This window comes from Macaca thibetana, chromosome 8 (genome assembly GCF_024542745.1).
Source record: "Macaca thibetana thibetana isolate TM-01 chromosome 8, ASM2454274v1, whole genome shotgun sequence".
Lineage (NCBI taxonomy): Eukaryota > Metazoa > Chordata > Mammalia > Primates > Cercopithecidae > Macaca > Macaca thibetana.
In genome coordinates, this window is record NC_065585.1 from 48,814,517 (window position 1) to 48,836,184 (window position 21,668).

General features: G+C 42.4%; 3 protein-coding genes across 52 annotated transcripts in view; 2 read left to right on the forward strand and 1 right to left on the reverse strand.

Moving 5' to 3' along the window:
- The window catches only part of LOC126960839 (cytochrome b-c1 complex subunit 7), a 1,171,628-nt gene that overhangs the window by 1,096,024 nt on the left and 53,936 nt on the right, over positions 1-21,668 (forward strand). Inside the window, exon 1 of one of the 50 annotated variants that reach the window (XM_050800567.1) lies at positions 11,868-11,871. The exons of the other annotated variants lie outside the window; for them this stretch is intronic. The gene's annotated coding sequence lies outside the window, so the exon portion shown is untranslated. Of the gene's footprint in view, positions 1-11,867; positions 11,872-21,668 lie in introns of those variants that run through there. 50 annotated transcript variants of the gene reach the window in all.
- CFAP418 (cilia and flagella associated protein 418) overlaps positions 1-21,668 on the forward strand; it is a 1,191,950-nt gene that overhangs the window by 110,530 nt on the left and 1,059,752 nt on the right. The gene's annotated exons all lie outside the window — the stretch shown is intronic.
- PTDSS1 (phosphatidylserine synthase 1) overlaps positions 1-21,668 on the reverse strand; it is a 71,318-nt gene that overhangs the window by 27,889 nt on the left and 21,761 nt on the right. Inside the window, exons 3-7 of the mRNA XM_050800517.1 lie at positions 20,843-20,887; positions 17,843-17,967; positions 9,695-9,853; positions 5,128-5,279; positions 785-926 (exon numbers count right to left, since the gene is read on the reverse strand). Of these exons, the coding sequence (XP_050656474.1) occupies positions 785-926; positions 5,128-5,279; positions 9,695-9,853; positions 17,843-17,967; positions 20,843-20,887 (623 nt within the window). The remainder of the gene's footprint in view (positions 1-784; positions 927-5,127; positions 5,280-9,694; positions 9,854-17,842; positions 17,968-20,842; positions 20,888-21,668) is intronic.

The window sequence follows — 21,668 nt, forward strand, 5'->3', positions numbered from 1 at the left end:
ACAAGGAAGATCGTCTGTCCTAAAAGTGACATCTGCTAATGTTTTCCTTATGTTGGGAGTATTTTGTGTTTATGTGTCCAAAACATGATTTCTGATGATTCTGAAAGACCCTCTTCAGGCAAAAGCTGGTTTCTCTTGGCTACTCTCCAAAAGTTGTGAGACAGCCTGGGGCCAGGAGCATCAGAAAAAATTGCTGTCAGTCAGAAACACAGATGCTTCATAATCTTTTGCCAAGACCCTGGGCTGTCGGAATCACTTCCGTCGTGAAGTGGGCCACTTGGAAATACAGCTTCTCTCCACGGAGGACAACACTCTGGAGGACTCAGCAAAAGGCTCCAATTCCCTGGCACTCATTTAGCACCCTACAGATTACCCAAAGTGGTCACAGCTGAGGAACAATTTTAACCAATAAACACTAAATTAGGAATGTAAGAAAAGCCTTCTCATTTGTTCCTTTGGTCTTAAAAATGATCATTCTAAAAAGCAATCCAATGCCTAACTCATTGGATGATGGATGCTAGACACAATTTATTTCATGGAATCTAACCTGTTTCTAATTTGTAATTCAAAGATCCATATTTTAAAGCTGTCTTCACAATGAGGCAAGACCTTAGGCATCATAATATCACTTTGCTTAATTATTCTACATGCCAGCTGCAGAATATTATATCTTGTAAAGTATGGCACTGAAAAGCAATGTAAACTAACGTTAACTCTAAATTCCTAAAAAGTTTTTATTTTAGTCTTTGTTTTCCTCCCAACTTCTAGGCATCTGAAAAAATACCTGCCAGATGATCATGAAAAGGTACACTCCGGCTACTCTCTGAAAAGAAGATTTGGGGTCAAACCATCGAACATAGGTCCAGCTAGCAGGAGTGAACTGCAGCACAGCTCTCTTGATCTTCCCGGTGGTGGTATGAATGTCCCTGTAAGAAGAGAATGGCTCCAGTGAAAATCCAGAGATAAGGCAGGGGGAAAAACAAACCACAAGAAAAAAATCCTGTGCGCTGATGATTTTTATAACAAATGCTCAGGACAAAGAGACTGCTTTTTATTTGAATTGTGTCTCAAAAGTCTCTCTATTTATACAGGTAAAGCAGGTGACAGAAGCACACTCAATGGGGAATTGTACGGATGACAGGCACAGGGCAGCAAGGAGACTGTTCTCACCCACTGCTTCTCTCCCAGGTAAAACTGCACACACTCCGTATTCTTGCATTACCCACATCACTTCTTTACCCTATTTCTTCCCCAGAGCAGTAAACACTTTGGGTTGATGAACAGTGATATTTAACCCTTCTTCATTTTCATCCTCGAAATTACTCAAAAGTTTCATACACCCATGAAAGAACTAAACAGTCCTATAATTTACAAATGTGGACATTAAGGCTCAGAGACAGCAAGTGGCTGCCACACTCAGCATTAGGGGTGGGTGTAGATTCCAGCCCTTCCTGCCCTAGTCCAGGAGAGCCAAAACCCAAGGTATAATAAATACTATTTAATAACTGGTAATGAGTCTTTAATTCCACAAATATTTATTTCATGAACTTTCATATCTCCAACATTGTGCTAAGTGCTTGGAGGCACAAGCACCAACCAGTCAGGCCTTCTGTTCTACCGGATGGGAGCAGGGAGAGTGATAGGAAACCAGGGCTGTTCCTTCATCCACCCACCTATCCACCAACAAACTCTACTGAGAAAACATCACAGCAAGAAGATCTGTGGCACACTGGCAGCAAAAAACAGAGACCATCCAAAAAAAACAAGAACTACAAAAGACTTATACTGTAAAAATAGCAAAGTGCATAGAAAGACTGAAAAGAAAATGGGAATAAGTAGAGATGCAGCGTGATCAAGAATCAGGATATTTAATACAGCAAAGAGGTTAATTCGACTTAATCTGTATTCATTTATACATTTAATATTACTTTAAAAAACCACCAACATGAGTTTTTGTTGTTGTTTATTAGTTGGCCTTATGTCTTGGGAACTTGACAAAATGATTCTGAAGTCAAATTTCAAGAATGAACATAAGAAAACAAGGAAGTATATTGAAGTGAAGTATATTGTAGCAGTGTTTAAGAAAGCAGACATCCTGAGGCCAGGCGCGGTGGCTCATGCCTCTAATCCCAGAACTTTAGGAGGCCAAGGCTGGCAGATCACTTGAGGTCAGGAGTTTGAGACCAGCCTGGCCAACATGGTGAAACCCTGTCTCTACTAAAAATACAAAAATTAGCCAGGTGTGATGGCAGGTGCCTGTAGTCCCAGCTATTCAGGAGGCTGAGGCAGGAGAATCGCTTGAACCTGGGAGACGGAGGTTGCAGTGAGCTGAGATTGTGCCACTGCATTCCAGCCTGTGCGACAGACTCTGTCTCAAAAATAACAACAACAACAAAAAAAAGGAAAGCAGACATTCTGGTGCAAATTCAGACTCAGCTGCTTGCTAGCTATGTGTCCTTAGGCAAATTACTAAACCTAAGCCTCAGTATCGCATCATTCCTAAAATGAAGAGAGTAACAGTGTCTACCCCCAGGACTGATGCAAGGCTCAAATGAGATACTGCTTGTGAAGCTTGCTTGGAGCAATACTTGAAGCATGGCTACTATTTTTGTTAGGTTAAATGCTGCCTTAAATATATTAAAAAGTGACTGGGCATGATGGCTCATGCCTGTAATCCCAGCACTTTAGGAGGCTGGGGTCGAGACTAGCCAGGCCAACATGGAGAAACCCTGTCTCTACTAACAATACAAAAATTAGCTGGGTGTGGTGGTGCATGCCTGTAATGCTAGCTGTGAATTACAGGCACTGGGGAGGCTGACGCAGCATAACTGCTTAAACCCGGGAAGTGGAGGTTGCAGTGAGTCGAGATTGCACCATTGCACCCCAACGTGGGCAACAGAGCAAGACTCTTGTCTCAAAAAAATAAATACATAAAAATTAGAATTAAAATTAAATATATTAAAAAGTGTCCTTGCAAGTCAGTGACCAAAGAAAGGTTTAGTAATAAAAGGGTTGGGGAAAACTGGTTAACCAATGGAAAAAACATTGTGAAATCTCCTCCTCACATCATATACCAAAATAAATTTAAGACAGATTAAACACTTAAAACAAGAAAAACCATTAAAGAACTAGAAGAAAGGCCGGGCGCGATGGCTCACGCCTGTAATCCCAGCACTTTGGGAGGCTGAGGCGGGTGGATCACCTAAGATCAGAAGTTAGAGACCAGCCTGACCAACACAGAGAAACCCCGTCTCTACTAAAATACAAAAAAAAAAAAAAAATTAGCCGGACGTGGTGGCTAATCCCAGCTACTCGGGAGGCTGAGGCAGGAGAATCGCTTGAACCTGGAAGGCAGAGGGTGCGGTGAGCCGAGATCGTGCCATTGCACTCCAACCTGGGCAACAAGAGTGAAACTCTGTCTCAAAAAACAAACAAACAAAACTAGAAACTACAAGAAAATACTAGTTAAAATTTACCTAAACAAAAAGATTAACAGTATTTTTGATGTTTAAATAAAAAATCCACCACAAACTAGTTTAAAAGGGGATGACAGGCTGGGCATGGTGGCTCACGCCTATAATCCCAACACTCTGAGATGCCGAGGCGAATGATAACCTGAGGCCAGGAGTTTGAGACCAGCCTGGCCAACATGGTGAAACCCCATCTCTACTAAAAACAAAAATTAGCCAGGCGTGCTGGCATGCGCCTGAAGTCCCAGCTACTTGGGAGGCTGAGGCAGGAGAATTGCTTGAACCCGGGAGGCGGAGGCTGCAGTGAGCTGAGATTGCACCACTGCACTCTAGCCTGGGCGACAGAGCGAGACTCCATCTCAAAAAAACAAACAAAAAAAACAGGATGACAAAATGCAAAATAAAGTCACATTTATGGCAAAGTCTTAATAAGCTTAATCTATAGAAAGCACAAATAAAAGAGGGTAAATCCAATAGAAATTGATAGAAATCCAGTATCACAATTTTATGTGCGATAAATTTGACAAAGGTTTAAAAATGCAGTTCAAGGCAATAGTGAAATGGATACACATATATATTACAGGTGAGATTATAAATTGGTACACTCTATTTCTAAGAATTTGTTTACCAAAAAAAAACAAGACGATGCACACTAAGATATATGTCCAAGAATGATCACTCCAGTCTTCTTTATAAAAGCAAAACTTTGAAACAACTAAAGGCCCATAAAACGGAACGGGTTAAATACTACATGGTTTATCCGTATGTTGAAGTACAAAGAAGCCCTTTAAAATCATGTTTTAGAAGAATATTTAATGATGGGGGAAAATGCTATTTTGTTATATAAAGTAAACACAGTTTTAAACACAACTGAAGCAACCACAGCTTTCATTATTACTATCATTATTCTTCCTTATCAATGGCATGATTCCTGCTGCAAACTGAGAAGCAAGTTTAACAAAGCAGGATAAAGCAATGCCAGCAGTGTGACTGTCTTCCACTGGAAGCACAGTGGGGCATGCAACTTAAAACTAGTCAGAGAACTTCCTGGGTGGCAAGTGAGCTGAGTCAGCGAAGAAAAGGATGATCAGGCTGGCCTATGGGTACAGAGGCCAAGTCTCAGGTGAAGAGAGGGGAGCATGTGCACAAACAGACCCTCGGGTGCCTAGGAGGGTATAGAGAAAGGATCTCCCTACTGGGGCAATGGATGTATTGACCATAACCAAAGACCATGAGAAGCCATCACAGGGGAATGACATGATTAATCTGATGTTTTCAAAAAGATCACTCAAGCAATGTTGTGGGAAGGACTGGAGGACTTAACCTGGAAACAGACGAATTGATCCAGGGATAGGAGTCTGAATGACGGCTGAGGCAGTTGGGATAAAAGAGGGGGTAGATTTGAGAAATCTTTTGAATTAAGAGGATGGTGTTAGGACCCCCTGAATACATAGGGTGAGAAAGAGAAAATCATAAATGTTTGAGCATTTTCTGAACAAATGCTTGAAATCAGGTTTATAATCATTTATGAGTTTCAGTTATTAACATGGAATTTATTCCTTATCATCAAAGACCATACTAAAATGGATTCCTACCAAAACAATTAAATATATGTCATGAAAACCTGTGACTAATATCCAAAAAGAAGGCAACTCACTTGAAGCTTGCCCAGTGGTAAGTCCTCATCTCTAAAAACCGGCAAACGACCATGCCCAGCCAAATACCACCGCCATTGCACAACAGGATGTCCAGAATCACTTGATCCCACCAGCACTCAGCAAAATTGGGGAGGAGATGCATGAAGAAGAGCTGAGAAACACAAGAAACCATGGTTGAAATAATAAACAAAACTGGGTTACTATGCAGATAGATACATTTCCTTTTTAATAATACATTATTTCAGAAGAAGTCATTGACATTTCATTTTTTCCTAACATATAGAAAATAACCAACAGTAACAGGTTCTGCAATCTGTTTCTTATTTTTTATATTGCAGATGGCTTGCAAACAAACAGCACATATCCAAACAGTTCTTCTCTTTTTGACACAGGGCTTTAAAGAAAGGATGGTCTCTCCTGAAAAATACTACCACTTAATTACCTTGGCTAAGGACAACGTGACAAGAATCTGGGAGAGGAAAAGGAGAAAAGTTTCCAACCCTGACAACAAAGCATTGTCATAATTCTCAAAATTAGCAGCTTGAGAATTCAAGTTGTGCATTTCAAAAATATCCCCTAGATATTTAGGTAAAACACTGAGTAAGTTGTAAAAGAACAGTTACCTCTTGATGACACGATGTAGGAAGCATGACAGTTTAATAGGAAATCTCACACCAAGTGATTCACAATAATGACAATCTTTTATTAAGTGCCCATTGATGTGCAAGGTGGTGAGAGAAAAGGAAGTCAAGGGTCTTGATTTCAAGGGGAGGAGTCAGATGTTGTATTTTTGGGTTTTTTTTCTGAGACAGTCTTGCTCTGACGCCCAGGCTGGAGTGCAGTGGTACGATCTCGGCTCACTGCAACCTCTGCCTACCGGGTTCAAGCAATTCTCCTGCCTCAGCCTCCCAAGTAGCTGGGATTATAGGCACACACCACCACGCCCACTAATTTTTGTATTTTTAGTTGAGCCAGAGTTTCACTATGTTGCCCAGGCTGGTCTCAAACTCCTGACCTCATGATCCGCCTGCCTCGGCCTCCCAAAGTGCTAGGATCAGATGTTTATCCAGATAAACAGAACCACAAAATATGATAGACTGAGGAAAGTGTTACAATGGTGACATAAATGGAGTATGGTGGAAAAAACATGCATTCTGACTGAGGCTGAAGGTTCCTTTGGCCTCTGGAACTTTCCTGGAGAGAGCTTCTGCAAGAAAGACATATTGGAGGGGGAACATTAAGGACAAGAATGACTGATTTCATGAGATGGAGATGAAAATATGGGCATTCCAGGAAAGGGAAACAGTAAGATCAAGGGTGGAACAGAAGTCCTCTGGAAATCAATTTGTTCAAAACAAAGGACGTATCTGCTGTGTTCAGAACAGCATGCCCTGCTGTGTGAAGGTCCAATGTAAGGAGGTGAAATTATTAAGACAACGCCTGGGAGTTCTCTGGAAAGAGACAAGCCTGTAATTATAAACCTTTGAAGCAATATAATAAATACCACAAAGATAAAACAGTATTCATGAAAGCATTTTGTAAGCTATAAACAAATTATAAATATGAGGAATTTTTTGTTCTTAATGAACCTGCTGTCAAGAAGCTACAGAGTAGCTGCTGCATGTGATGGCTTGTGGCTGCATTCTTAACCCTGGGGGCCTGGTACTACCCTTCAAGTGTATTCCCAGGTTCCAAGCCACGAGATGGAATCTTAACTCTTGTCCTTAGAGAAGAGAGAAACTTCAGCAGAAGTCCATGACACATATTTGCTGAAAGAAAACTATGCAAGAGAAAGTGGGATGTGGAGGACATCCTCCAGCCTAAGAAACTTTCCTTGAAGGTACCAGGTTCTGGGGGTGAGATGGGCCCCCCACAGACCCAAGCCCAAGGAGGAGGGGGCTGCATTCCTTCATTCACTACAGATTTGTGGAGCATCTGCCGCATAGAAGGCAAAGTCCTTGGGTCTGGGAATACACAGGCATGGGCCTGCCCTCTTGAGGCACAAGGTTTAGCAGAAGAGACACTTATCAAGTATCTAACATGTGAGGAGCATTTCAAAGGAGAGTGGCGAGGTGTTCTATTTCCAGCTGTATGAAGATGGAGCACAGTTACTGGAGGGGCAGGGAAAGCCTTCCGGAGCTGAGCTCTGGAGACAGCTTGTTAGCAGGTGAAGGGCGAGAAGAGAGGGAAGAGCAGTGGGGAGGACTCTGCGGCAGGGAAGACAGCAGAGGCGGCTGCAGCACCAAGGGCAAAAATGAGGCATGATGAGGCTGAGGCTGCAGGCAGGGGCCGGTGAACCTGGAGCCTCGTAGGCAGGGTTGGAAGTTTGGATTCTATTTTAAGAGTAATGGAGGCCTGGCATGGTGGCTCACACCTGTAATCCCAGCACTTTGGGAGGCTGAGGGAGGCGGATCACTTGAGGTCAGGAGTTAAGAGACCAGCCTGGCCAACATGGTGAAACCCCATCTCTACTAAAAATTAAAAATTAGCTGGGTGTGGTGGCACACACCTGTAATCCCAGCTACTTGGGAGGTTGAGGCAAGAGAATCGCTTGAGCCCAGGAGGTGGAGGTTGCAGTGAGCCGAGATCGCACCACTGCACTCCAGTCTGGGTAACAAAGTAAGACTCCGTCTCAAAAAAGAGTAATGGACAAACACTAAAGAGCTCTGAGTAGGAAAGAGCCTTGGTCTGGTGGGGTCTAAAGAGGATCATTTGGCAATAAACAGTGAAGAGACAAGCAACTCAGACGGAGATGACCGTGGATTAGAGACAAGTGGGAGCAGAGGTCTGAAGAGACGTCAGTGGACGACTGGGTGCTTAGAAGACTCTATAGAAATCTATAGGGCCTGGCGACCACAGGCACTGGGAAGTAGGGAAAGAAGGTACAGCAGATGCCGAGTCTGCAGTGCAAGCAGGAAGCAAGTGAGGCCGACAAGGGCCAAGTGCCTGACACAAACCCATGCAGCAGCCGGGTTCCAAAGACGCTTGGAATTCAGAGGCGGAATGTGGTGTAAGGGCAGGAATGTGGGCTTCACATCTGGAATCCAATCCTGGCTCACCTAAGGAAGCAAGGCAGTGCGCTCCAGCTCCCCCATCTGTACAGTGGGAATCTGTATACACTGCCATTCCTGGTTTGTCGTGAGGACTTAGAAGGCATATGTAAAGTGTTGGGCACTATTATGGATCGGTTGAGTTGTGTCCTCTCAAAATTCCAGTGTTGAAGCCCTAACCTCCAATACCTCAGAATTTGAGCTTATTTGGAGATAGAGTCATTGGAGAGGTACTTTGTCAAGATGAGGTCATAGGGAGTACAGTGAGCTGCTAATCCAATGTGACCTGTATCCTTATAAAAGGGAATGCTCATGTGTCCTTATGAAAAACACATGGGACTGGACACGGTGGCTCACGCCTGTAATCCCAGCACTTTAGGAGGCTGAGGCAGGCAGATCATGAGGACAGGAGATTGAGACCATCCTGGCTAACATGGTGAAACCCCATCTCTACTAAAAATACAAAAAATTAGCTGGGTGTAGTGGCGCACACCTGTAGTCCCAGCTATTGGGAGGCTGAGGCAGGGGTCACTTGAACCCTCCGGGAGGCGGAGGTTGCAGTGAGCTGAGATCGCGCCACCGCACTCCAGCCTGGGCGACAGAGCGAGACTCCATCTCAAAAAAAAAAAAAAAAAAAGAACACCATGAAGCCTCAGACATGCACAGGGAGAACGCCACGTGACCACGAAGGGGCCATGCATCAACAAGCCCAGGGACCACGACTGCCAGCAAACCACAAAGATAGAGGAGGAGCCTGGAACAAATGCTCCAAAAGGCCCCAGGGGGAACCAGACCTGCCAATGCCTTGATCTTGGACTTCTGGCCTCCAGAACAGTGAGAGGCACATTAACGGAAGCCACATCTAGCTGGCACACGTCTCTAAGTTAGGGTCAGGACAATGATGAGCATGGAGAAGTATACTGTGCATGTGGCCAAATGCTGTTCACTGGGAATGATTAAGAATAATAGAACAATAAAGAGGTAGTTCCCAAAATTTCATTTTGCTAATAGTTTTTCAAGACTATAATTCTTTTATTAAGGAAATGCAACAAACTTTTGATTACTGACATATTAGAGCTAACATTTAGAATCCATTTTGCAGCTACCAAATACCCTGGATGCTCTTATAGTACTTGAACACAAAATTCTATTATCTCAAATTGGAAGCTAGTTAGTAGGTCAACTGATCTATTGAATTCTAAGCAGATCTCCTCATTCCCATTTATTTGTCTTACTTGGAATTTTAACTTCATTCTTTAGCTTTATTTCATTTGTTTCTCTTTAACACTTGCAGGACCAACGTACACTTTATTAAGTTAACAAGGAGGTTTTTTTAAATATTTGCTTGTTTTTTAAACAGAAGTATAAAATATTCTTATGGGATGGTTTAAATATATTTTGTACCACAGGGGCTGGAGAATGGATTAACTGACTATTAACGGACATACTTTTTCCTATATATAAAACCTACACACACGGCACAGTCTGGGGAACCCCCCAATGCCCTCCTTCTTACCTCAGTCAGCTCCCAGGTAATACTGATTGTCCAGCAGAGACCGTAACTACGGATCAGCAAGGCCTTCATGGCCCAGCCCCAGAAATGTCCAAATGCAAATATATCAAAGTGGCTGATAATCCTCTCCCAGGTGATCACATGGCAGTTCACAGCATACTCCTATTTAAAAAAGTGAATAATTAGTGAAACTCTAGAAATCAACTTGCTTCTAGGATTCCACCGGTAAATGAAGAGAACAGATATGACCTTGACAACTAATAAGTCCTGCTCAGTAAAAAAAAGAGAAAGTTTTAATAACTTAAGGGTCTTGAGGGAAAATGGACAAGTATTTGAGTTTATAAATCAAAACTGCTTTGCTGTGAATTGCAAAAGCTGCATTAAAATGAGAAGCAAAATAATTTTACAAAGGCTCAACATATCCTAAAGAGGTGGTATGACATAGATCATGTCATCTGACCACAGGGCAACAATATTAAAGCCAGTGACTAAAGCACAAATACAAGATTCCCAATAGATTTGGAAATTTAAACACACATTTCTAAATATCATGGATTAAAGAAGAAATCATAATACAATTTTTTTAATGTGCCATAATGATAATGAAAATATACCATGTAAAAATTGAACTTTAGAGGAAAATGTAAAGCCTTAAATAGTTACGCTAGAAAAAAGAAGAAAAGCACCCAACTTCAGTAATTAAAAGAACAGAGAACTCCCCTCCCCCAAAATATATCAGATACCACATAATTTAAATATTAAAAATTACAAAGCTTTTAAGAATTTTGGTTCCATTTCTAGTATCTTTGTTTTTGATTATACATATTTCTAAGTAATTTAATATCTTATCATATGACTGCATGACAATATGATAATATAACATTTATCGGGAATCTCTACATTTCACATCCTTTCTTCCCAAAATTAATTTGATAGGCAGTAGTAAGAGTTGGCAAATATTCACCCCCTATTATCAGCCAGCTGAAAAAAATTCCTATAAACTATAATAGTTTTAAATTCCAGAAATACTTCCTGAGAGCAAAAGAGCTTCCCTGTCTCTTCTGAAACCCACCACACATCAGATTTCCTTCTCAGATAAAATGCGTTTCAACTTGCAAAGCTGAACAAACATTTTTAAGAATTCTATTTTTTGAGCACTAGTATGATGTGAGATTATGCTGTGTAAATGGGAAATCTGGAGAAAGGAGGATAAAATTCAATACGGATGAGTCAAGATAAGGCTTAAAAAAAAAAAAACAAACTGCCCTGCAATAAGATGAAAAGTCTCTTCCCGGACTCTGGAACAGCACGTTCTTGTCACAGAGAATCGCAGGCTGACAGAGGGAAATGCCCTTAGGCTGAAGCAGGTTATATATTAGGTTAAGGAGCACGGCCACGTCCCATCAACTCAAATGTCTCAACCACCCCACCCTCTTCTTTACTCTGGAATACACTGTGTAGAGTTAGATAAGGAAGGGATAAGATCTGTTTTTAGAAGGCTACTCTTAAAGTAATCACAGCTTGCAGATAACTCTGGAGGCCTTTATACTCTATTAAGTATTTCTACGCTTTGACATGTGGGAAGGCACTTTAAAAATCATAAAGACCAATCCATCTATTTGCAGTATAGTTAGTAATGAACAGATTTACCAGTTATCCCCTTCGTAAGACTTGAGGTCCTGGTCCCGGAAGGGCCACAGGGCACTGCCGTTTAAAGCAGCCAGAGAGCTGCGTGCAGGCAGAACCCTGGGAACCAGGAGGCACAAGGCTTTAACCGAAGACAGCGGAGAGCTGAAGCCTGGAAAGGGGGTCAAGTGGACAATGTCTGTGAGCAAAATATGGGTAAAGACAGATTCTGCTGACTCCCAACTGCTCCTAGGCTGATCTTGGCAACCCTACCCTCTGCCTCGCTTGCTGGACACCTAACCAAATACCAAGTCCTATTCATTTTACCTCCCCAGGTTGTTCTTTTATCCATCTCACTGCCACTATTATTTCTTGCTTAGACTTCCGTAGTAACAGCTTTCGAAAACTGTGGAATGTGTCAGGCATATAACAAAGTATAGACGATGCTATAATAAGCACCTGGGCATTCACATCCAGCTTCAGACTACAGAGAGATCTTGAAAATCATCATCAGATCATGGAATGTGCATGCATGTGTGTAAGGGTGTCTGGGGCAGGAGGGCGGGGAGAAAGGGGTTGGGTAGCATGCCCGTCCCAGTGCAGAAGGATCTCCACTACTGCACACACCGGGTCTCCAGCCCAACTATCTGTTCACTCCTCTCTGGGGCAGTTGCTGACTTTGGAAGAAGAAAGAGATCCAACCTCTTTTGGGTCCTCTTTGGAAATTACCTGCCTACAGACAGCACAGGTTCTCATCAGCTCCCCCAGCCATGCAGCAACTTTTATGGGTCAGGCCCTGCTTTGTAGAAGAAGCTTGTGGTTGTCTAATGGGCGAGGGGAAGACAGGCTTGCTTAATTCAGCCCAGGTCTAAAGCTATCTGCTCCACTGAGCTTTTACAGGAAGAAATCAGCTGAGATTTTGAACTCTTGTTTCTGTTTCCAAACTCCACTAGAAATGGAGGTATTATTGATTGACCTCCTCAAACATCAACACAGGTCATGTAGCTCCTCTGCTTATAAACCTTCCATGGCCTTTTCGTACATTTAGAATAACCCAAACTCCTCATCCCAGCTGGCTCAGCCCTGGCCGCCTCCTTAGCCTCAGGCAGGGCCCTCTGCCTTTTGATCCCTACACTCCTTCTGTACCAGACTGGTCCCAGCTCCCCACACCCCCAATCAGGGCCTCTGCACAGGCTGTCCCCTTTGTAACAATTGTGCTTCCTTGAATCTATGACATGCCTTTTTCACACTGTATTGTTTTGAGAATTAGGGTGACTATTTCAATATATTACAAGGTGTAGCACTTTCAACGTAAGGTTTCTTTTTCTTTTTTCTTTTTTTTTTTTTGAGACAGAGTCTCACCCTGTTGCCTAGGCTGTAGTGCAGTGGCGCAATCTCAGCTCACTGCAACCTCCGCCTTCCGGGTTCAAATGATTCCCCTGTCTCAGCCTCCCGAGTAGCTGGGATTACAGACGCATGCCACCACACCTGGCTAATTTTTGTATTTTTAGTAGAGACAGGGTTTCACCATGTTGGTCTCAAACATGGTCTCAAACACCAGGCTGGTCTCAAACTCCTGACCTTGTGATCCGCCCACCTGGGCCTCCCAAAGTGCTGTGATTACAGGCATGAGCCACCATGCCCAGCCCAAGGTTTCTTTTTCTCTCCTCCAAAAAGTCCTATCTATAATTGATGGTGCATCTTAAAATTGATGTTGACCTCGCAAAGCCATGACCAACCTTCACATTATAAAAAGAGAGACCACCAGACACTGTGTGCCTCCTAGTGTGATACGTAGCACCAGCTATGAAGCAGTCCCACTGTAAAAACTGATCCGGAATACAGAATCTCATCCAGCCCCTACACCTGAGTTCTACTTTATAGAAGATACAGGGGGACAAAAAGAACATGTTAAATGATGATACTGCAAATGCAGCTGCAAAATCCAGATGTGAAAAACCCTATAGAATAAAGCAATGTGGTTTCTTTGACAAATAAACTTTCAGGAAATGATGAGAGGGAATTACAGATGAAAACAGATTTAAAAGACACATCAACTGCAATGTGTAAACCTCGTCTGGATCCTATTTTCAATAAATCAACTGTACAGAACATTTACGAAGCAACTACAGAAATGTGAACACTCACTGTGTACTGTTCACTGTTCAGTGGTTATGCAAAAAAAAAAAAAAGGAAAAGCCCATCTATTTTAGGTTTAATTTCTGAGAACTGTTTCAAAATAATCCAGGATGTGGAATGAAAAGGTAAAATAAGTTTGGGCCTGTGTCAGTAATACTGACACTGGGTGATGGGTACATGAGGTTATAGATTCTCTCTACTCTTGCACAGGTTTAAAATTTTTCATAATAAAATTCTAAAAAGCTGTTGAAATTGTCTTAGGGTTCAACAGCCAACAATTATTGGTTTAATTTGCCTTCTTGTAGACTCCAAGCTCCAAGAGGACAGGGAGCACGCCCACCCTCTCCCCCACTCCCTCCAGCATGGGATGGTGTCTTATGAAGAAGAAAAGCGGGGTCAGCATTAACTTGCCAAAGACTGCTGCTTCAAGACAACACAGTCTACAAACTTGTCTGAAATTTAAAGACATATTTTTGAATAGAATCAATATTTTAAAATGCAGCAACTTTTCAATTACACAAACAAACTGCCTCTAATGGGATTTCGGTGATCCAATTTACAATATTTATAATATTATAATATTAATTCTAAGGGATTTATAATATTTTATAAATATTTATATTTATAATATTTTATGAATATTTATATTTATATTATATAATATTTTATAGTATTAATTTATAATATTGATTCTAAGAGAAAATGAAGTCTGAGTCTCAATGTGTGATACCAGGCATGGACCATGGTCTATCAAGATTAGGAATGGGTAGCAGCATGAAGGAGTGGAGAGAGGAGGGACTCTGGGAAGCCAGGAATTATAGACCTGTCTTGCATAAAGGAACCACTAATGAATAGGTCCTTAGAATTGCAAAAGACAACTTTAAAGAAGTATAAAGGGATGGGATTAGAGATGAAGAAGATGAGGCTGTTTTAGCACCAGTTAGAACTCTACAAGCTGAACACAGCCTCGTGCTTTACTTTGGCAAGAAAGATTTAGCCAATACTTGAAAACTAGAGTTTAAAAGCCAGGTTCAGCTACTTGGGGGCTGTAACTGTGACATCTGGATGTCTCTGTGAGATCAAATTCCTAAGAAAGCCAGGTGTCAAGAGCATTATTATTCGATTCAATCTCCTCCTACTGGCTGTGAGAACTGGATCAACAGAGGCACACAAGCACATCCACCTGCAAGTCAGTTTACTTTGCAATGTGACCACTTTTGGTCAAAAATGCAAGAAAGATGTTTAGGAAAATATTACATTTGGGATCTTTCTCCCAATTTCTATTTCCTAAGGCTCCTGTGAGCATCAAAGCACTTATTTTTATGACTATATACTGGAAGCACACTCCAAATGAAAAGTACAGGTTTTGATGCCAGAGAGATCCATTGGCTTGTGTTTTCAGTGAGATACTGCATTTTTAGCTTCCATCTCCTCCTCTGTAAAATGGTGATATGAACATCTAGCACGCATGCATGAGGCTTATGTAGAATATAAAGTGCCCTGCACAGTGTCTGACAAATAGACAACTCATAATAAATAACTGCCATTATCCTTATAACCGTCATCTGCATTATCATCATTATGATAGGCTAAGATCTTCGTCAACCTCTGCCATTCTCTCCCTTAGAGTAAACAAATTCCAAAACAGACTTTCTCCCCTGAGACTGATAAATAATTTCTGGCATTCTTATTTTAGCTTTAAGCATATCCCTTAAAAAATTTACAGATAACAATCTTTAAATACCACTCTAAGAAGGATTTCACCAGTGTCACTATGGGGGGATGATTATTTCTTGGACCTTTTATTAAGTCCCTTTGTATTACTTCTTGTTTGTCAAAGGAAGCCCATCTATGGCCCAAATTCCTGTTCTCCTTTTCAGAAAAGAATTAACCTGTACCAAATGTTGGGATTAAAAAACATTGGAAACAAACACATTATTATATAAAATAGTGTGATATTGTGATTCATAATAAATAAATAATTTGGTCCTTGTCCCCAGTTCCTGGCCCAGAGCTCCTGAAACCCTTGCAATTTTCCTGACCAACAGGGGTGCCAGGTGCATCTTTTGTTCTAATACCTGTTCTTTGACCCCAGTTACTGACACAGAGTTCCTAATCCCTTGGAGTTTCCTGGGTGATAGGAGCATCTTTTGTTCTAATGAGGTGACTTGCTAAGTTTCTGGGTGGGGGCTGGTTATCAGAAAGACCAAACCATGATTAGAAGCCTAGAACTTTCAGTCCCACCCTCCATCTTCCAGGAAGGAGATCAAGACTGGAGATTGAGTTAAAAATTGATCATGGCGGGCTGAGTGCAGTGGCTCACGCCTGTAATCCCAGCACTTTGGGAGGGCAAATCACCTGAGTTCAGGAGTTTGAGACCAGCCTGGCCAACATGGTGAAACCCTGTCTCTACTAAAAATACAAAAATTAGCTGGGCGTAGTGGCAGGCGCCTGTAGTCCCAGCTATTTGGGAGGCTGAGGCAGGAGAATTGCTTGAACCAGGGAGATGGAGGTTACACTGAGCCGAGATTGTGCCACTACACTCCAGCCTGGGGGACAGAGCGAGACTCCGTCTTTAAAAAATAAAAAATAATTTAAAAAAATTGATCATGGGCTGGGTGTGGTGGCTCATGCCTATAATTTCAGCACTTTGGGAGGCTGAGATGGGTGGATCACTTGAGGTCAGGAGTTCGAGACCAGCCTGGCCAACATGTTAAAACCCTGTCTCTACTAAAAATACAAAATTAGCCAAGTGTGGTGGCACATGCCTGTAATCCTAGTTCCTCAGGAGGCTGAGGCAGGAGAATCCTTTGAACCTGGGAGGCCAAGGTTGCAGTGAGCTGAGATCATGCCACTGTGCTCCAGCCTGGACGACAGAGTGAGGTGCCATCTCAAAAAAGAAAAAAAAAAAAAAGGCCAAGCGTGGTGGCTTATGCCTGTAATCCCTGCACTCTGGGAGGCCAAGGCAGGCAGATCATTTGGGGTCAGGAGTTCGAGACCAGTCTGGCCAACATGGTGAGACCACCGTCTCTACTAAAAATACAAAAGTTAGCCGGGTGTAGTGGCGGGTGCCTGTAATCCTAGCTATTCGGGAGGCTGAGGCAGGAAAATTGCTTGAACCTGGGAGACAGAGGCTGCAGTGAGCCGAGATTGTGCCACTGTACTCCAGCCTAGGCAACAGAGTGAGACTCTGTCTCAAAAAAAAAAAAAAAGTTCAAGCCTATGTGATAGTCTCCATAAAAATCTCTGAACTCTCAGGTTCAGAGTTTCCAGGTTAGTGAACACAACCACACGCTGGGAGGGTGGTATACCCCAGCACCACAGAGACAGAAGCTTCTGTCCTCAGGACTCTGCTGGACCTCGCCCTAGGTACCTCTCCATCTGGCCGTTCACCTGTATCCTGTACCATGTCCTTTACAACAAGCTGGCAAACTTAAATATTTCCCTGAGTTCTGTGAGCCATCATAGCAAATGATCATGCACAAGGAGGATATTGTGGGAACCCCTGATTTGTAGCTTATTGGTCAGAAGCACAGATGACAGCCTGGACTTACGAGTGGCATCTGAAATGTGGGCAGTCTTATGGGACGGGCCCTTAACTAGTGGGATCTGATGCTAACTCCAGGTGTCAGGAAAGTTGGAGAATTGGTTGGTGTGGGAAAAACCCACACATCTGGTCACAGAAGCGTTCACCGTCAGTGAAGAGAAAAATAGTTGGTTTTTCCCATATAATTAGTCTCTTCAGTAAAAGCCAAAATAGAGTCGTTTTAGCCAAGAATAAAATTTTTTTTGTATGGTTTAATAAAAATAATAGTAACAAATGAAATGGCCTAAATCATTACAACTGGCCTCTCTGTGGCAAGCAGTGGGGCAGGACCAAGGCATCAGAGCCAGAGAGTGCAGGTGCTGAGGGTGAGGCTGATGGGTGCAGGGGCAGCCGCCGTGACCCAGAGCCTGGGGTGTTGGAGGCACCATGGCAGACCTCGCAGTAGGCCTCACAGATAATGCTACTTTGTTCACTTCACAACAACCCCCAAGTAAGTATTACTATTTCAACTTACAAAAAAATGGAATAATCTAACAAGTACTTTGCCCAAAGTCCCACAACTACCAAGTAACAGAGGCAGAATTCACGCCCAAGGCTGTCTGACGATAAGGTGTATATTCTTCCTCACAGACCTGTCTGCGTAATGAGAGGATATCCTTTCCCTGGACTCTATCACCTGTGGACAACCATGCAACTCAACAACCCTCCCAAAGACCTGGTTTCTAGGTAACTACACAGGAAATATAGAGAAGGAACAATTTAAAATGTCAAGTCTACTACCTCTTACACCCAAGAAAGAATCTACCAGTTTCTCCAAAGGGCCGCTGACAAGTACATACCATAACATCTGCTTCCCTTGTGGCATATCGAAGATTTGGATCTAGCCAATACATGAGAGATTTAACCTGCTCGAAATTCAGGAAGAGTAGGAATACCAGGAACAGGAAGTAGAGCACACTGAGTCCTGAGAGAAACAAAAACATGCTGAAGTTTAGAAGAGATCCAATAGTCAGACACACACGTTACACATTAGACTCGAATGGCATTGCCAAAACCAGACACTAAGATTGCAGCACAGCCTGTCAAGACTCCTCTTATAATCTGGGATTTCCTTTGATGAGATAGTCTGATACACAGTCCTAATTCAGATTGAGAGGGGTGCATAAAGCTATCTCTGAGAAACTGATGCTAACTTAGATTGAGACTTGAAGGACCGCGAGGCAAAGGGTGTGTGGGGTGAGTGTGAGGATCGCACGCGACATTCAGGTAGAGAACGGTGTGCAGGTGGGTTTCTGAAAAGAGAAATGTCTAGGACCCAATATGTGGCTAGAGCACTAGCAGAGAAGGGAATGGAGCAAGGCAGCCCTGAAGTGACAGTCAGGGCTTAAAGGCCACGGCCAACGTTTCAGATTTGATTGTAAGTTAAGTGGAGAAATAAAATGATCTCGGTAACATTTTAAAAAGCCAACTAAGTGGACTGGAGGAGGGCAAGGCTGTGTGTGGACAGTACTACTGGTGTAAGGTTCAAGAGGTGGCCCAGGGCCACTTATTTGAGACTTACACTCCACATTAGCCCTTGTAGGCATTATTTCATTGTTCTGTCATCTCATAATTGCTATCCTAATAATCACTATGTGTAATTTAAAAAAGAAATGTTAACAATGCACTTTTAGAAGGCAAAAGCCTGTCCAATACATTTTAGAGAGATTTCAGAAACCATCACCAGGGGTTTTGTGGTTTCTCTTTCTCTTGAACCCATTGGAATTAAAATGTTTATGCGGGATATTTAGAGACTGTGATACAAATGACCTTGGATCACAGCGTCCATCCAAACTTGGCTCAGCGCTAATCTCCAGTGAGCCACTCCAGAGGAGAGCACGTCCGTGGCTGGCATGAAATCCACTGCAAGCGCTATAGTGCCAGGCCTTCCAACAGCCACCCCTCTCCAGGCCTCAGGGAGCTCAAAGGAGGCCCGGGTGGTATGTGGCCAGCCAATAATGGTGCATCCTAGGGCCCAGGGAATGCACATTTTTTAGGCAAGTCGATATGAGAATTGCCTTCAATTTGCTCTTATGCACCACCCATTTTTTACTAATTTTTACCACAAATGCCCCCCACTACACTTTTTAATAATTATGGTCCTCTTGAATAATTACATTAGGACAGAAAGAATCTGTGGTGCAGGGATTCTCAATCTGGAGTTCTCGGTTGGGCTTTGAGGTCTGTGAAGCCCTGGACACTATATGCAGAACTGTGCATGGTGAATGTCCATGGGTGCACACATAGGGAATGGGTCTATCTATAGGTCTCACTGGATTCTCAAAGGGCTCCATGCTCCCAAAAGGCTCTCAGGAAGGAAATAAAACTGCTTATTACCTACCATAGATCATTTGAAATAGGAAGAATTCAGATGTGTCCAACTAGCTGAAAATAACTTATAACTTCAAACAGCACTATTAAATCAATGGGAGGTATGTATGTCATAGCCAGGACTATCTTTTTGAAAATGTAAATGGAATCAGGTCACTCTGGGAAAAACCCTCCCGTGATTTCCCCCTGCCCTTCCTGCCCTGCTCTGTACCCTGGCCCACAGTCCCCATGATTACATCTGTGCCCGATGACTCTCTGAGCTCTCTCCTACTCTTCTCCCAGGGCTCACTATGCTTGGGCCACACTGGCCTGGAAGTGGTTTCCAGCTGTGGGCTATTTTAGCAGCTTTTCCCTTTGCCTGGGATGCTCTCCTCCCCCAGAATCTTTGTAGGCTTGGATCCTTCTTTGTATGACAGTTTCAGACTCGGCATCACTCCCTCAGGCCTCCCATCACTCCTCAAGCTAAAGCAGACACCAGCTCCTGTCACCTCCCCTGGTCTTAACTAGCTTCCTAATAACTTCAGATAGGTGATATTTTTTGATTACTGATTTGTGTAGTAGTTTGTTTACTAACTGTCCTCTGTCTCCAAGTGGAAGGGCAGCTCCTTGAGGGCAGGCTCCTGTCTGTCTGGTCTTCCCTGGTAGCTTCAGGGCCCAGAGCAGCACCTGTTACACAGCACACTCAGTGAATGGCTGCTGAGTGAAAAGCTCACCAATCAATTCAAAGAGACTAAGAGTTACCTAGAAGCTCTGAAGACTGAAAGAACAATAGGCAGCCTTTAGCAAAATAGCAATTTCTTAGAGTTCTTGTACATTTTTACATAAGGTTACATTTACCAAACCTAAAATGATTCATTTGGTGACTTATTTAGGCCAGATGAAGCCAATATCCAAAGTTCTGAAGATTCATTTTAAATCCATTTAGGTGATTTCACTATTTAGACTACAAAATCAAGTAAAAATAAGACATCCAATATTTAGATGCTTATTTGTAACCCTTAGTTCAAATTAGGGTTCTTTGTCAGAAGTTTTTTTTGTTTCCGAGTTCTCTCTCATTCATAACACTGAAGAAATTGAATTGCTTTGTTTTCGTTCCCTCCCAGATGCTCACAAGACAAATGTGCTCATAGTAGGTACTTGGGCTTGCACTAGTAAAAACCAATATGAAAACACACAAAGGAAAACAAGAGATATTTGCTTAAGTCAAATCCTGTGTACATTAAGAGACAGCAACATAAGGAGGCATGCGGAGTTGAAACAGTTCACGTGTAAGAGAATTTAAGTCATCATCAACACTTCATTTTGTGTCAAATAATTTTAAGAAACCACGTATATTAGGAACATCAAAAAGTAAAAAGCTAGAATAAAGTTTTAACTATTAAGAGTGGCAAGTAAAAGTCTTAAAGTGATTAACAGAAAAAAAGATTAAAAAAATAGAACATCCTTTTACACTGCTAATGGAAACTCACCAAAAACCATTCGCCATAAGGCTGGATGAGGTCGAGTGAACGGACCTGCAGATAAATAACATTATAAAGTTAGAATGAACTGGTTTCAGAGAAGGCTAAAACTTAAGGTGCTGCTGATCTCCATACAGATAACAATAAGATAAAGCTCTCTACTGTTAAAAGTGTTTTGTTTTTTTTTTTGGTTTTGTTTTGTTTTCTTTGTCACATAAACACTTTGAGGTCAAATTTTGGTTGAAACGTTTTCTCCACATTATAACAACTGTCACCACAATCATCACAGGCACCACTCCCCACAACAGAGATTTTTTTAAAGCTTTGTCTTGAGAAGTCAGAACATAATTTCCCATGGAAACAATGTTGTAACAGTGAGTGGGTCACCAGGCCAGGCTTAAGTGTCTGTGACATATATTGTACCTTAACAAGTAAAATGTCCCAGCTGTCCAGGAGCTCCAGGTAAAGAGGTTCTGGACAACACAGTCATCATTGTGTGCGTGCGTTTGCGTGTGTGTGTGTGCATATGTGTGTGTGCGGGAGAGAGACAGAGAGAGAGAAAGACAGAAAGAGAGAAAGAGACAGAGAGAGAGAGAGAGAGAGACTGAAAAATAACAGAGGAAAAAGAAACACTGTGTGGCTTTTGATTATGACTTGTGCTGACAAAACACCTCTGACATGGCAATCCCGTTCAGACACAAGCAGATTCCACACAACTGAAACAAAAGTCTCATAGGACAAAACTTTCCCTTACGACAAGTGATACGCCAATACTTTCTCTTTTTTCAGTAAAAAGCAGAAGAGGGAGAAGAAAGCAAGCTGAGCCTTGACCTTA